Raw genomic sequence first — 15,625 nt, forward strand, 5'->3', positions numbered from 1 at the left:
AAAACTACACCAAATTGATTAATCTTATTACGCACTGACGGAGAAGCAAGTAGTCTGGTTTCAAGGAATTAACCATCTTAATACTGGAAATTTGTAGCGAGGAAGCCTTCCTTAGTATTTAGATCAACAAAAAAACTCTACCTGACAACCAGACTTGCTTTATAATATCAGTATATACTTTAAGATTTTGTATAACCCATTGATTTGAGATAGTTTCTATTAATAAACTCCATGAAATATATTTTCTATGAATACAAGGCAAGACATGACAACCATTTTTGGGATAATCTTTATCAATACTTCTAACACATTTGGAAATACTTTTATTAGGAGTAACTAAGGCAAGTTTTTGTTTCTACTTTGAGGGATGCTGGCCTAGAACTCCTTTTAAGTAATAGGATATTATAGTCTTTTAAAATACCTGACAAGTTATGAGTCACCACCTCAGAGATAACTTTCTTATTTTTTAATAATCCTCTATGTAAGTTGAAGTTGACCTAGAACATAACCTCAGTAATTATATTTATGAAATCATGTGACAAAGTATGGCACGTTTTACATAAAATTTCAGCTCACTATAGGCTTTAGTTAAATCTGACTTTCAAAAACAAAAACCAAAAGAAAAAAAAAACCTTGAAATAAATCAAATGTCAGCAAATACTTTAAGAGAAACCTGTTGGACTATTTGGATTAATAAAGAAACCAAAAGGTGCCTACAAATGATGCCTTATTTGCTTAAAATCCAAACAAAAGAGGAAATATCAGGCACAGTTTAAATTAAAATTATGTACTTACTTTTATTAAACAATTTAAAAGTCACATGGTTTAAAATGTGGAGTCAGGCTATCACATTGGAACCTCCTGTCTCAGCTTCCCTAGTAGCTAGGATAATAGGCCTAGCTCATTTTATTGTTGATCTTTAAAAAAGATATTTAAAGTGCTTTGTAACCAGTTTTAAGAGATATTTTTCAACTGAATGATTGTGACCCATATCTTCAAAGACAAGGACAAGACAAATGAACACAACACGAGACACAAACATGCTAGCAATAATGTCTCTCCTGACATTGCCACAAGGCTGCCAAAGCGAAACTGAACAAAAAGCAGAACTGTCAAACCAAAACTGAACCAGAAATGGACCTCCTTTTGAAAGCTCTGAATGAAGCCACACAGTCAAGGGCAGCCCCTCGAACCCTTGTCCAGGGGAATTAATGCTGCGTCCAGCTTCTGTCTTGGACCCAGAAAAAGAGCAGAAAACCAGAAATAAAGGAGAAACAAAAAGTCACCTCTGGGTGTTTCATACACAACAAAGGAGGGGCTCTGCAGTCCTAGGCAAATTTCCCCATTAATGGCTTGCTACCAACTCGAAAACCAGGAACATACATGGGGATGAAGATATGGTTCTCTGGCCAAGACTAGGGGAGTTTCTCTAATTCTGTCACCCCAGAGTCAGGGAGGAAGGTCTTGAAATATGGATCTTGGATGAGCCCCCAAGATGTTATAGGCTCCAGTGTTGCACAAGTAAGACCATTGACTCATGGAATATGAGGCAAAGTTTTATTATGTAAAAAGGAAAGAAAAGAAAAAAAAGATAGTCTGGAATACCAAGTATGCACTCCAAAGGGCATCTCATGGGCTGTTCAGAGTGTCAGCTTTTATTGGAAATAACCACATGATGTTAGGAAAAAAAAAAACCAAAAAACAGGATGGGAGTTAATCCCTAAATCATAATTTACATGTGACAGTTACAGACATAAAAGTAAAAAAAAAAACAAAAAACAAAGGGAACTTGTAAATAGTTCTGTTGGTCAGTTACAGGAAGAACCACCTGTGGGGGTGCTAGGCAGGTCTATGACCAGGAGTCCTGCTTATCTTAAGGAGTTCCCTCAACAATGCATTGGCCAGGAAGTGCTATTCATCCCAGCAGAGCCTCCTGTTTGTGTACCATCAACAGAGTCTCCTGACTTCTATATTTCTCTAGGCTATGTATAAAGAAGGGTAGAGAAATCTAACATTTTTCTCTCTTTACAATTTATCTGCAAGCATCGAGAGATAGAGGGACAGAGAAAATGTATGTGTCAGGGCCTCCATGCACTGCCAATGACCTCCAGATGCATGTGCTACTTTGTGCACCTGGCTTTACATGGGTATTGGGGAATCAAACCCAGGTTGTTAGGCTTTGAAGGCAAGTGTCTTAATCATTGTGCCATCTCTCCAGCCTCCAATATGTTTTAAGTATAATTTTTCCTCCACTAGACAGTGATGAAGTTGTCAAGTTCCAGTATGTTAACAAAGCACATTTATTTTTGTGTTGAGGAAATAGTGAAGAAAATCATTGAAAACCTATCCATCATAAACAAAATATTGTTACATGATTTTTTTTTTAAAGCTAGAAGAAATATTTGGAAGCAAGCACCATTTTCATTTTTTGGGGGAGGGGACTTAGGGAGTCTTTTTATCTCAGGCTAACCTGGAAACCATAGCTATCTTTCTACCTCAGACTCTCTGGAGTGCTGAGATTAAAGGCATGCATCAAAATACCTAGATAGCAAGTGCCTTTTAACATTGTGCCACATCTGCAGCTCACTAGAAGAAATAATTTGGATTTATTTATTTATTTTCATTTTTCAAGGTAGAGTCTCACACTAGCCAAGGCTGACCAGAAATTCACTATGGAGTCTCAGTGTGGCTTTGAATTCACAGCAATCCTCTTACCTAAGCCTCCTGACTATTGAGATTAAAGGTGTGTACCCCTATGCCAGGCTGAGCCATCTTCCCTGAAATATTTTCCCTGTAACAAAATGAGAAATGTTTGAGAAAGTATATGTTTAATCTGATTGACACATTACAAAATGCATCAAAACATCACATGGTACCCTGCTAATATGTATAATTTTTATCTTTTATGTATTAGTTAAAAATTCATTTAAAAATTACTGAGAAACTTTTTAAGTATTCCCACCATAAAATTAGTATATAATGTAATTAATATGTCAATTAACTCAATTTAGGAATTCCACAATGTATATATATTTCAAAGCATCATATTATACACAAAAATAGGTATAATATATATCCATTTAAAAAATGTGCCTTGCTTGGTTTTACATGCCTTTTATCCCTGCACTTGGGAGGCCAAAAGTAGGTCAATTGCTCTGAGTTCAATGCCAGTTTGAGACTCTATAACGAATTCCAGGTTAGTGTAGGGTAGAGTGAGATGCTACTTCAAGAAGCCAAAAACTAAACTAAAATAAAATATGCTGTGGGTGATGCCACATATCTATAATCTATGTACACAGGAAAATTGCCACGAATTAGAGGCTAGCCACTAGACATAGTTAATTTCAGGGCAGTCTGCATGATGGAATGAGATTCTGTCTCAAGAAATAAGGAAATAAATAAAATACTTTTTGTTCAAAAGATATTGGTATACTAAAGAGATCTTTAATGTAAAGAGAGCAAAATGTTCTATTTCTCCACATTTCTTTATACCTAGCCTAACGAAATATAGAATTCACTTTCTTGTAGGATGCTCTGCTGTTGGTAGACAAACAGGAAGCTCTGCTAATGGCAGGTAAACAAGAGGTTCTGTTGGGATGTATGGGGCCTGCATTGTTGAGCAAACTCCTTAAGGAAAGTGGGACTCCTGGTCACAGGCCTTCCTCACACCCCCCAGGTGGCGCTTCCTGTAACTGACCAACAGATCTGTTTACAATTCCTTTTTTTACTTTTATGGCTGTAACTGTCATATGTAAATTGTGATTTAGGGTGTAACTCGCATTCTGGCTTTTTTTCCCCTAACATCATGTGGTTATTTCCAATAAAAATTGACACTCTGAACAGTACAGGGTTGCATTCTGAGAATCTGGGGTTCAGACCTGCTATATCAGACTTTCTTTTTTTCTTTTTTACCCAGTAAAACTTTGCCTCATATTCTGTGAGTCAATGGCCTTACTTGTGTGACACTGGACCCCATAACATTCAACCTCTATTTATCAGGGAAATGAAAATGAAAACAACTATAAAATTCCATATCACTGTGGTGAGAATATCAATCATTAAAAAATCAAATGATAGCACATTATGGTGGGGTGTGGGGAAAGGGGAACCATCATCCACTGCTGGTAGGAATGCAAACTTATACAGCAACTACCAAAATCAGTATGAAGACTCCTCAAAAGGCTGAATAGAACTACCATTAGGTACAGATGCACCTCTTTGGGGCATATAACCTAAAGTGTCTACTATGTACTACACAAGCATGTGTTCCACAAGTTTTTTTTTTTTTTTTTTTTTTTGCTGCTTTATTTACAATAGCCAGGAATTGGAAGCAGCCAAAATGTCCATCAACGAATAGATAATGAAGATGTAATACACAGACACAATGGAATTCTACTCAGTGGTAAGGAAAAATGAATTAGTCAAATTTGTAGGAATATACATAGCTTGGAAAAAAAAAACACCCTAAACAAGCTCATACAGGCTCAGAACTTTAAATGTTACTTGGTGCCTCTAATATATGGTTCCTAACCTGGATCAGCTTCAGTTAATTGCATGCTGTAATGAGTATCAAAAGTATGGACATGGTGCTAGAATGAAGTTAGGAAAAAGGGAAAATATGGGGGAAGGGAGGAAGGGCTTCTTAACAATGGGTTGAAGGTCAATAAAAAGATGGGAAGGAAGAGACAAAGAAAGAAAGAAATGAAAGAAGGAAGGAAGGGAGAAGTGAAGGAAGGAAGGAAGGAAAGAGAAAGAAAGAAAGAAAGAAAGAAAAGAAAGAAAGAAGGAAGGAAAGAAAGGAAGGGGTAGAAATATCTTAGTGCTAGGGAAGGAGAAACTGGAGGGGGTACATAAACTAATGACAATATGAGCCAACTCCATGGAAACATGCCTTCTGGATACCATTCATTACCATCAATACAGGGGAGGAGGACCCAAAGAGCCGCATAGAAGGTGTAAAAATCATAACTCTAAAACCATTGGGCTTTAGCTGGTAAAGCACAGGACAGAGTTTGGTTCCCCTACCATACACATAGTCAGTTGTTGATCAAGGAGACACATGAGGCCCTTAAAATAATACAATCCATTGCCAAAACACTTGGTTACTTACAAGAGCTAAAAGGCAACAGTATTGCTGAAGATACCACAGCCTGCAGCCACAGGACATCAGGTGACCATGCTGGACTTGGGAAGGAATCCAGTTCCCTCCTGGCTAGTCCTCAGTGCTGGGAAGTGACATGAGAACTTCTGGAGAATAAAGGTTGTCAGTAGAGTGAATTAGCAGGAGATCCTGCCAGTTGCAGAATCAACCAGATGAGCACAAAGTACACACTTATGCAATAGTGGCACACAGCTGATGATGGCAACCAATGCCCACAGATTGGACATGAGACCTGCTTGGGGTGTGTGTGGAGAACTCATATCTGGCTGGGAACCAAGCCAGCTTCTCTAGGTAGGAAACTAGTAGGCTTCAGAGGGAATCTCCACTGTTCTTCAAGAAGAGTGGACAAACATATTAATAAATACTTCCAATGACTAGGTTTATCCCCTTTATTTCAAACTGCTCTCATGTTTGGTTGGAGAATGTGTTCTATCATACAGATGGTGTGAAAGATAGGATAGAAAAATTCAAGATAAACTTTGTAAAGAAACAGATGGTGGCTGCTAAACAGCTAAAGGGGAACCTAAACTTTATGCCCCAGGAAGAGTAAAGTTTAAAAATAGACAAGATATAGATTGAGTCAACAAGTTTCGAGAAAAACAGGAATGAGGAAATGGTCTCCCAAGATAGCCTAACCGGAGGCTTGAACCCTGGCTGAGTAAAGATAAGATGTTTTGACATAACTGTACCAGTAAAGTTGCAACAAAGGTTAACAATTCCTGCTTTGTAAGCATCCTTGTAAAACCTCCTCCTACCCACTCTTGCTATAGAAATCCTATAAAAAGAAACCTCCAAAGGGGCTGGGAGTCGATTCCTCTGTCTCCTGCGTGAGATAAGTGTCGACCCCAGAGCTCTGGCCTTCCCGAATAAAGCCTCATGCTTTTGCAGCAAGCTCGGTCTCCTGTGTGTCTTTGGGTGTGTGCTCTCCTGAGACTTGAGTGAGGGTCTCCCTCCTGGGAGTCTTTCAGGTGGAGAACACTGGGGAGGACCAGGATACACCAATAATCAAAAATAGCCAAGGTGGGCTGAAGAGATGTCTCAGCAGTTAAACTGCTTGCCTGAGAACCCTAATGCTTTGGGTTCAATTCCCAAGTACCCACAAAAGCCAGAAGCACTAAGTGAATCTCTGTGCTTGAAAATAAATAAATAAATTAATCAATATAAAAATAGCCAGCTATCTACCATGACATTGGTCACCTCTCCCTCATCTGTCTGGACCTATAAGTCCAGAGGAAGTGGTGACACTAGTACTGCTCTCATGGCTAGCTTGAAAACCAGTTCCAGGGAGATGACAACACTCAGTGTGGTCACTCAGACATCATCAACACAGAGATCCAGGGCCTGGGGAGTTGACTTAGCAGTTAACACACTTGCCTGTGAAGCCCAAAGACAAATGTTCAGCTACCCAGAACCAATGAAAGCCATGCATGCACACAACGTCACACGTGCACAAGATGGTGCAGGCATCTGAAGTTCCATTGCAGTGGCTGAAAGTCCTGGTGTGCCAATCATCTCCATCCCTGTCTCTCTCAGAAACTCTCTAACCTCATTTATAAAAACATTTAAAAAATAAACAGAGATCCAGAGGTACAGAAAAAACAAGCAACAATAAATCAGATCCCTTTATTGCCTGTTAGGTTTCAGGGAACATTTCAGTAAAGGGGGCAGAAAGATTTTCAAGGACTCATATTGAGTGGGAATAGCCTGGGGCACCTGCATTTCATGCCCCCAAACTGAGATGGACTGACTGGACTGAGGTGCTTTGGTCTCCGCAATGAATACAAAAAACTCCACTGCAGAAGACCCTCAACAGTTTTGGTGTGCGGGTGAGGGGGGTCTAAGAGTGCAACCTTTTTATTTAACAAAATCAATTTAAAAAATACAAAAATAGGGCGGGGGAGATGGCTTAGCAGTTAAGGCACTTGCCTGAAAAGCCAAAGGACATAGTTCAAGTCCCCAGGACCCACATCACCAGATGCACAAGGCGGCACATATATCTGGAATTCATTTGCAGTGGCCAGAGGCCCTCTTTCGCCGTTTTCTGTCTCTCTATCCTCGTGTGCCTCACTCTCTCTCATAAATAAAAATAAAATATATTTTAAAAAATACTGGTGTATCCAGGTGTGGTGGCACATGAGTTTAATCCCAGAATTCAGGAGGCAGAGGTAGGAGGATCTCCCTGAGTTAAAGTCCATCCTGAGACTACACAGTGAATTCCAGGTCAGGGTGGACCAGAGAGAGAACCTACCTCAAAAAACTAAAAAATAAAATAAAATAAAGGAAGGAAGGAAGGAAGAGAAAGAAAGGAAGGAAGGAAGGAAAGAAGGAAGGAAGGAAGGAAGGAAGGAAGGAAGGAAGGAAGGAAGGAAGGAAGGAAGGAAGGAAGAAAGAAAGAAAGAAAGAAAGAAAGAAAGAAAGAAAGAAAGAAAGAAAAAATAAAGGTAGGTTCTGGCATAATGTTGGGGATGTGGAGAGCTGGGAAATCTTGTGCCATGTTTATAGGAGTATACAATGACTCAGGTTCTGTGGAAAATGATATTGTAGTTCCTCATAAATTGAAACCTTGGATTACCATATGATACTCAAATTTTGCTTTTGAATGTGTATCACAAAACAAGGTTTGGGGAGCTTCTGGTCAAGCTAGTGGTAGGTGAATTCAGGCAAGAATTGTGGGACTCCAACACCAGTAGGTCCTCGCGGACCTCCTCTGGGGGGCCGGGATAGGGTAGAGGGAGTGCACATTCAGGAGTCTCTCATGCTCTCAGAAACCCTGCTGGCCCCTCACGTTGAGGTTCTTTGTTGATTTTGATGTTCTGTGTCCACCCTAACCACAGCTGCTCCCTTGTGCCTGCGAGTCCCCTACACCCGGCCACCCATGAAAACTCCAGGCCAGAGGGCCACCAAAACCCAGTGATCTCCCCGATGGTTGATCCCACACCACCATAGACCCATTCCAGTCTCCCACACCACGTACAGCACCAGGGGGCCACTCACATTCTGTGCAGCTTTCGTCCACCACTTTGAGTCCCAATTTCCACCCCCTGCATGCACCCCTGTGAGCATCCCACACCCTATGCAGTCCCCGGTGACTTCCCACCCCTGGAGCATTCCTACCACAATCCCCACACTCCTTGAAGCCCTTTTGGGCCCCAGCCAGTCCCTCATGCCCCGCGCAGAAATCACATTCTAGCTGGTGGTGGAGCAAAGGCAAGAAGCAGGCTGTTTCCTCACAGTGGGAGGAAGTTGAGTCCAGAAAGCACAGATGACAAGTTTGTCTCTAGAGTGGAAGTGGGGAAATGAATCTATCCTGGATCTCTGGGCCATCCTGGGGAAAAACTGCTCTGAGGCAGCCAAATAGAGCATCATTGAACAGAGCCTCCTTACCATCCAGGTCTTGGCCAGCCACAGGCCCTTCTCAAGTGCTCATTTAAAAGGCTAAAGTTGCTTGTTAAGATGTTGCACCACCATGTGTATGGGTAGTTCCTCCCCACCCCCAGAGGTACACTTCAGAGTCCCCCATGGCAGAGATTTTCCCCAGAAGTGAAGGCTCCATGAAATCATAAGCCACTTGTCCCACCTCCATGGTCTGAGGTCACCCTCTCTGACTGACAGTTGAAATGGCTTCCTACCTTGAGCCAGCACCATAACCTGGCAGTGCTCAAGGCTCTAGGGGAGATCTATGATTGAGTGAGGTGAGGCAGATGTGGGCACTGGCAGCTCCCATTCGTGAGAATCTGGGTGTTTAGCAAAGAGAAAGGATGGAGCTCAGAATTTTAAGGGCATCAAGTATGTCCCTTGGTCTGGCTGTGTGTGGTTGTGAATCTAGTGAATGAAGTGTGATGGACCTTGAGGGAGAAAATTCTGAGTCAGGGTGGAGGGGAGGCTATGGACACAGGGCCACACTGTGTAAGGAAGGGACCGGATGCACACAGGCAAGGCTCATATCAATCTTTCACTAGAGCGATGTTTTCAATCCTGTAACATAGTAGGTCATGAGGCAGGAGGAAATGGAATTCATCAAATCCAAGGACATGCATCAGTGCTTTCACCAAACGAGTTGCAGAACTAGGCTCTGGATTCTAATCAAGAATAAATAAGAGGTCTCAAAGGCTGTCTTGCAGATGGAATGATGGAATGCAGGCTGCCTGCTTAGTTGAGGATTCAGCTTTGAAGCAGGGAATTACCATGTGTGCATGTCACATCTGAGCTGACAGAGAGCTGAGGAGAATGAGTGCAGTGAGTGTGGAAAGAAGGAGAGTGGAGTTGGGAAAAGTGGGGGAGAGGGAGGGAATTACCATCGGTTATTGTCTATGATAATGGAAGGTGTCAATAAAAAAATAAGTAGGAGAGATGCACTGCCTGTGGAGAGGGGGTCAGTTGGTGGCACCCTGTCCCATAGTCCCACTCTCTTTCCCTTCTGGCCTTTCCATATTTAACTCAGGTAAACCGACAGTCACACACATGGTAAGACAATCATAGATCTCAGAGCCTGAATGGGCAGCGTGGACTTAAACCATCCACTTGAAACCTCCCCCTGAGAAAGTGGGTGTGTTCCTCAGGCTATGGCTCTGTGCCTAGTGGCATTTTGTGGCTATTGCGTACCTGTGTGAAGAATTTTTGCACTGACTGCAGGTGGTCTGCCATGGGAGATCTATAGGCTGGTTCCTACTGGGTACATTCCGTCACCAGACACTGTCCTTGGAGGCATGGGGTTATTGCCACCAAAGGAGCTAAAGGTGAAAGAGCCGTTGCAGGGCACCAGCAAGCCTCAGTGAGTGGCTTTGCCAGGTCAACTCTTGCCTTCTTTCATGACACTTTCCAATTCTCATGAGGCCTAGAGCCACACAAGAATGGTACTGCAGGATGCACACTATGATGAGGCTAGGTCGAGACTTCTGGCCCTAGAACAGAAAGTGGAATCTTCCCACACTCAGGTCAAAGAATTCATGTGGCACTCATTGGAATGGGGAATGTGGCCTCACTCTCTTCATTCATTCATTCTCTCTCTCTCCCTCCCTCCCTTATTTCTCTCCTTCCTTGAAGCATCTCTTCCAGAAGTGTGCCTGTCCTAGAGAACACTACGCCCAGTCCTGCCTGGGTCTGCTATTCATCTCAGAGAAGCTCTGCAGCCTGGCCAGAGCAGTACCAGCCCCTGATGCAGTGGCTGTGGGGAGCCTGGGCAAACCTCCCACGTAGACTGGTATAGGAAAGGCAAAAGTTCGGGGGCAGAACAATAGTTTTTTTTTTTTTTTTCCTTCATTTTGTGTCTGAGGCTTGAGTGAAGTGGTCTACTACCAGAGTCATAAGCAGTTAGGGGCTGATTGCACTGCAGATTATATTGTTAGATTCCTAAGAACATTTTTTCAAGGAAATTATATACTTATTTATAAATAATGTCTCAGAACTGACATTTTAAGGAAATATGTGAACATTGCATCTCAAGTGAATATGGAAATGTACCAATTACATTAAGTTTGAGAATCATGTTTTATATTCTAATCTTTTCATGTACAACAATATCACTTTATTCTCTCAGGTAAATGAGAGAAATAAAGAAGTAAAATACTTAAAAACCTAACAATTGAACTACCATATGACCCAGTTATAGACTCCTGTGTATGGGTCCAGAGGATTCTAAGTGAGCACAGTACACAGATACTTACACCATCCCTGTTTATGGCCACACTCCTCACAATAGCTGAGATATATAACCAGACTAGATGTCCATCCAGGGATGAATGGACAAAGAATCTACAAAATGGAATTTTATTTATACCTTTTGAGATTACGTCTTGCTATACATTCCTTGCTGGTCTGAAGCCTGCTATACAGGTCAGACTTGCCCTGGCCAGCGGGGAGTTGAACAAGGACCCGAGGGGAAGTTAACCTGAATGGGAGAAGGCAAACAGACACAAGAAGGAGACCTTGCTAGGTGTTTGTCAAGGCTTCGAAATTTTTATTTTTACATGTAGGTTTATATAAGGTTGTAGGGGGAAGGGGACGTAATCAGGCCAAAGATCACAGAGTTACTGGTTAAGCTGCAATGCCTTTGTTTCTTCATCAGCTACCGGCAGCATGGGGGAGTAATCAGCCAAGCGTACAATCCCTATTTCTGGTAGTTGAATATTATGTGAGGAAGTAGAAACTTAACTTGCTACATGGTGGTTTCTTTCTTTCTTTTTTTTTTTTTTAGCTTTTTCTTTTTAAATTTATTTTTATTTTTTTATTGACAACTTCCATGATTGCAAACAATATCCCATCGTAATCCCCCCAGTTTCCCCTTTGAAACTCCACTCTCCATCATATCCTCTCCCCCTCTCAATCAGTCTTTCTTTTATTTTGATGTCATGATCTTTCCCTCCTATTATGATGGTGTGGTGGTTTGATTCAGCTACATGGTGGTTTCTCTTAACATGGCCGAGGTTTGGCTCAGCTCCCAACAAGACTGTCACTTGAGGGGACATGGATGGAGATCATGACATTAAGTGAAATAAGTCATACTCAGAAAGACAAATATTGTGTTTTTCTCTCATGAGCAAACATCTAGATTGAAATTTGTGTGTGTGTGTGTGTGAGAGAGAGAGAGAGAGAGAGAGAGACTGAGAGAGAGAGAAGTACAAAGGGTACAACAGGAAGGGAGGAAGATGTAATAAGGAAGGGAGGAAGGAGGAACAAGAGAGGATACTGAATATGTGTCTAGATGGAAGCAGAAGGGATCACCATTTAGTGGGAGGAAGAGGACAAGATGAAGGGGATTAGGGGACCAGATAGGACATTTGGAGTGGATAAGAACAATGTATACTGACATATGCATGTAAATGTTATAATGCTAACCAGAAATTGAAATATGATATAAAATTCATCTTGACCAATTTTCCATGTTCAATTCAGTAGTTCTAGGTTTATTCATTGTCGTATATCCAACCTTCAAAATAGTATCTTTTGTAAAATTAAAATATATAGCCATTAAAAGTAACTCCCGGGGATGTAATATGATGGAGAATGGAATTTCAAATGGGAAAGTGTGGGGGGTGGGGAGGGAGGGAATTACCATGGGATTTTTTAAAATAAAAATGCTAATAAAAACTTAAAAAAAAGTAACTCCCATCTGCTGTTTCTATGAATTTCACTCCATCAGATATTTCCTATAATTAGAGTCATGCAGTATCTGAATTTTTTGAGTGACTGGTTCACTGGCATAATTTCCTTCAGTTTCACTCATCTTGTAGTATCCTTCTTACGTACAAATAATATTTATTTGAGGTAAAATAATATTGCACATTTTATTTATCCATCCATCCATTTGAGGTAGGGTCTCGCTGTAGCTCAGGCTGACCTGGAATTCACTATGTAGTCTCAATCTGGCCTTGAACTCATCAAGAGCTTCCTACTTCAGTCTCCTGAGCGTTGGGATTAAAGGCATGCACCACCAGGCCTGGATCATACCTTGCTCCCCATCCCTGTTCCACTGAGGACAAACCATTTTTTAAAAAATAAATATTTTCAGGGGCTAGAGAGGTGTCTCAGATGGTAATGGTGTATGTGTGTAAGGCTTGACAATCCAAGTTCAATTCCTCAGTGGCCATATAAAGCTAGATGCACAAAGTGGCACATGCATCTGGAGTTCATTGGCAGTGGTTGGAGGCTCTGGCTTGTACATTTTCTCTGTCTGTCTCTCTTCTCTCTATCTCTCAATGCTTGCACATAAATAAATAAAAATATATTTTAAAATAATTGTATGTCAGTTCATCATGGATCTTCGATGAGGTTTCAAAAAAAGGTAAAAAAAATACTAAAAGTGGCAATACTTAACCATAACATACAAAGAAACAATCAAAATGACAAACTAAGCAGGGCATGGTGGCTTATGCCTTTAATCCTAGCACTTGTGAAGCAGAGGTAGGAGGGTCATCTAGATTTCAAGGCCACTCTGAAACTACATTGTGAGTTCCAGGTCACCCTGGGCTAGAGTGAGAATTTACCTTGAAAAATGAAAAAATAAAAAAAGATAAGTTATACTAAGCATACATTAAATGTAAAAAATGTCAGTCATGGTTGTGCATACCATTGATCCCAGCACTTTGCCAACGTAGGCAGATCTCTAAGAGTTCGAGGTCAGGCTGAGCCTACATAGTGAATTCCAGGTTATCCTGTGCTAGAGTGAGACCCTACCTTGAAAAAATTTTTAAAAATATTGTACTGATCAGTATTTTTAGGGATGGGTTTTGAATTCATTCCCTCCCTGTTATGTTTCATTTAGCAAACTGCTCTGATAGAGGAATTACAACTTATACTTCCAGTTCAAACCTATAGAAGCAGATTTTGAGTATGTTTTGCTCTAGTGGAGTTCAGACTATCTATGTTTTGGAACGAGTTTCTAGTCCTGTGCTGAGTTGAGGAGTCAGTTCCCTCCTTGGCTTGGTTTGGTGTGGCATGGGGGAGGGCAGAACGGGAACCCTTGTCTTCATCCATAGTCTCAGGGTCCCCAGTGCTGGCATATACAGAAGGTGAGGTTGTGAGATATTGACTGGCAGTTTCCATGAACCTCAGCTGGTCCCTGTCCTCTGCTTTTGCTTCTGTTCTTGCAAGGCTGGTGTGCGGGGAAGGGGCTCTTCCTGTTAGTTTCCATGGCTCTTGCTGTCAGAGCCAGTGTGTGTGAGAAGAAGCACTTCCTGTGGCAAGTAATACTTGGTTCCACTGGACATGAAGTCATAGAGAGACCCACCACCTGGTTTAATGTGTTCATTTACAGATCTTATGTCTTGTAGGAAAAAGAGTTTCTGAGCTCACTTCTTTTTTCACATCTCACTAGTGAGGCTTCTAATTTGTCATCTTACCCAGAAGTCCAGTTAGAATACCTTTTGAAGAAGAAGCTGCCATGCCATTTTGATCACAATATCTTGAAGGGCTGGGGAATGTTGACCAGGATGCTATATATGCTGTCTCAGTGTCTGATATATGGTGCAGAGATCTATGGTGAAAATGAGAATGGTGTCACTCAATAATACCCTGAGTAAGAAACAAACAGCTTGTTTTTGCCTTTTTTTTGAAGTGGGGTTTCATTGTAGCCTAGGCTGACCTGGAACTCTCTGTTAGTCCCAGGCAGGCCACCTACTCAGTGCACTCCTTGTATCCTAACTTCCACATTGTTGTGATTAAAGGTGTGTACCATCATGCCCACCACAGATGCTTAGTTTTGCTTCCTGTCTCCATGGTCTTATGCTGTTTGTTGCTTTAGAGGTCTGAGTTCCATAGGAAGGAGTGCACTGTCCATGAGACTCAAAAATGGTGCCATTGAGCTTCAGAGATGGATCATTAGTTAAGAGCATTTGTCAGCAAAAGTCTAACAAGCTGGCTTCAATTCCTGAATACAAATGTAAAGCCAGATGTACAAAGTGGAGCATGCACCTGAAGTTGGTTTGCCGTGGGGTGGAGGCCCTGGAATGCTCATTCTCTCTGTGTGTCTCTGTCTCTCTGCTTGCAAACAATAAAATAAAGAATTTATTTTTTTTTTAAGTGAGGACACCATACTTTAATGAAGAAAAGCATTTTGACAATCTAGGTCTGATTCATTTAGGACATCTATTAAGCCATGAACTCATAGGGAATAGGCTCCAGCAGCTCCGGCCCTTTTCCATTAGTCCTCACAAAGTGCACCTCTCTGGGTGGAGCGGGCTGCCGCTTCAGCTGCACCCAGGTTCCCTTCTCTTTGGCCTCCTTCTTCTTCTGGTCATTTTCCTTCACCCATTTCAGGAAGCTGTCTCGGTTCTTAGAGTGCTTAATATGCCCGATACGCACATTAATTCTCTTGGCAAGAATCTTGCCCTTGACTTGCTTGTTCACAACAATGCCAACAGCATGCTGAGTGACATTGTAGACTCTTCCATTCTTCCGATGGTAACATTTATGAGGCATTCCTTTTTGGACAGTACTCATTCCCTTTATGTCTTCAATATCACTCTTCTTGTAGATTCGCATATACGTGGCCAATGGAACAACTCCATGTTTTCTGAAAGGCCTAGAGAACATGTAGCGGGTGCCTCTCCTCTTTCCCTTTGTGTTTGTCATCTTGGCAAATTACTGGAAGATGGCGGCTCCGGCCGAAAGGAAATAAAGAATTTTTTTAAAAAATGGTTCCACTGAATTGGAAGCTAAGGCTACCTGCACGTCAAATGCAAAGAACATTCAATGGATAAAAAAGACTGCCATTATCAATACTTGCATAACCATTTGACCTGTTAAAGAAATGATAACTATAGTTATCATTCTTTTTCTTTCCCTCCCTTTCCTTTCCATTTCTTATTTTTTCTTTTCTGTGTGGTGGGAGTCCTGGTGGCCACCATTCAGACCTGGAAACTCCTGTTTGAGACCTTCTCTTTGGTCCTACTCCCAATCACTTCCTCCCTCCCTGGCCTCTTGGGGTCCCCTCCCCTGCTACTGTTTTCAACATCACTCACTTCCACC

At 41.6% G+C, this 15,625-nt stretch overlaps 1 protein-coding gene across 1 annotated transcript; it reads right to left on the reverse strand.

Moving 5' to 3' along the window:
- Nucleotides 1-14,724: 14,724 nt before the first annotated feature.
- LOC101593994 (60S ribosomal protein L21-like) lies at nucleotides 14,725-15,256 on the reverse strand. The gene has a single exon (XM_045140920.1). It carries the CDS (start codon nucleotides 15,227-15,229, stop codon nucleotides 14,747-14,749), a length of 483 nt encoding a protein of 160 aa, XP_044996855.1. The 5' UTR covers nucleotides 15,230-15,256; the 3' UTR covers nucleotides 14,725-14,746.
- Between the last annotated feature and the right edge of the window lie 369 nt (nucleotides 15,257-15,625).

Source organism: Jaculus jaculus, chromosome X (assembly GCF_020740685.1).
Source record: "Jaculus jaculus isolate mJacJac1 chromosome X, mJacJac1.mat.Y.cur, whole genome shotgun sequence".
Lineage (NCBI taxonomy): Eukaryota > Metazoa > Chordata > Mammalia > Rodentia > Dipodidae > Jaculus > Jaculus jaculus.

Coding starts and splice junctions, on each gene's coding strand:
- LOC101593994 (XM_045140920.1), bottom strand. CDS start 15,229: ATGACAAACACAAAGGGAAAGAGGAGAGGCACCCGCTACATGTTCTCT.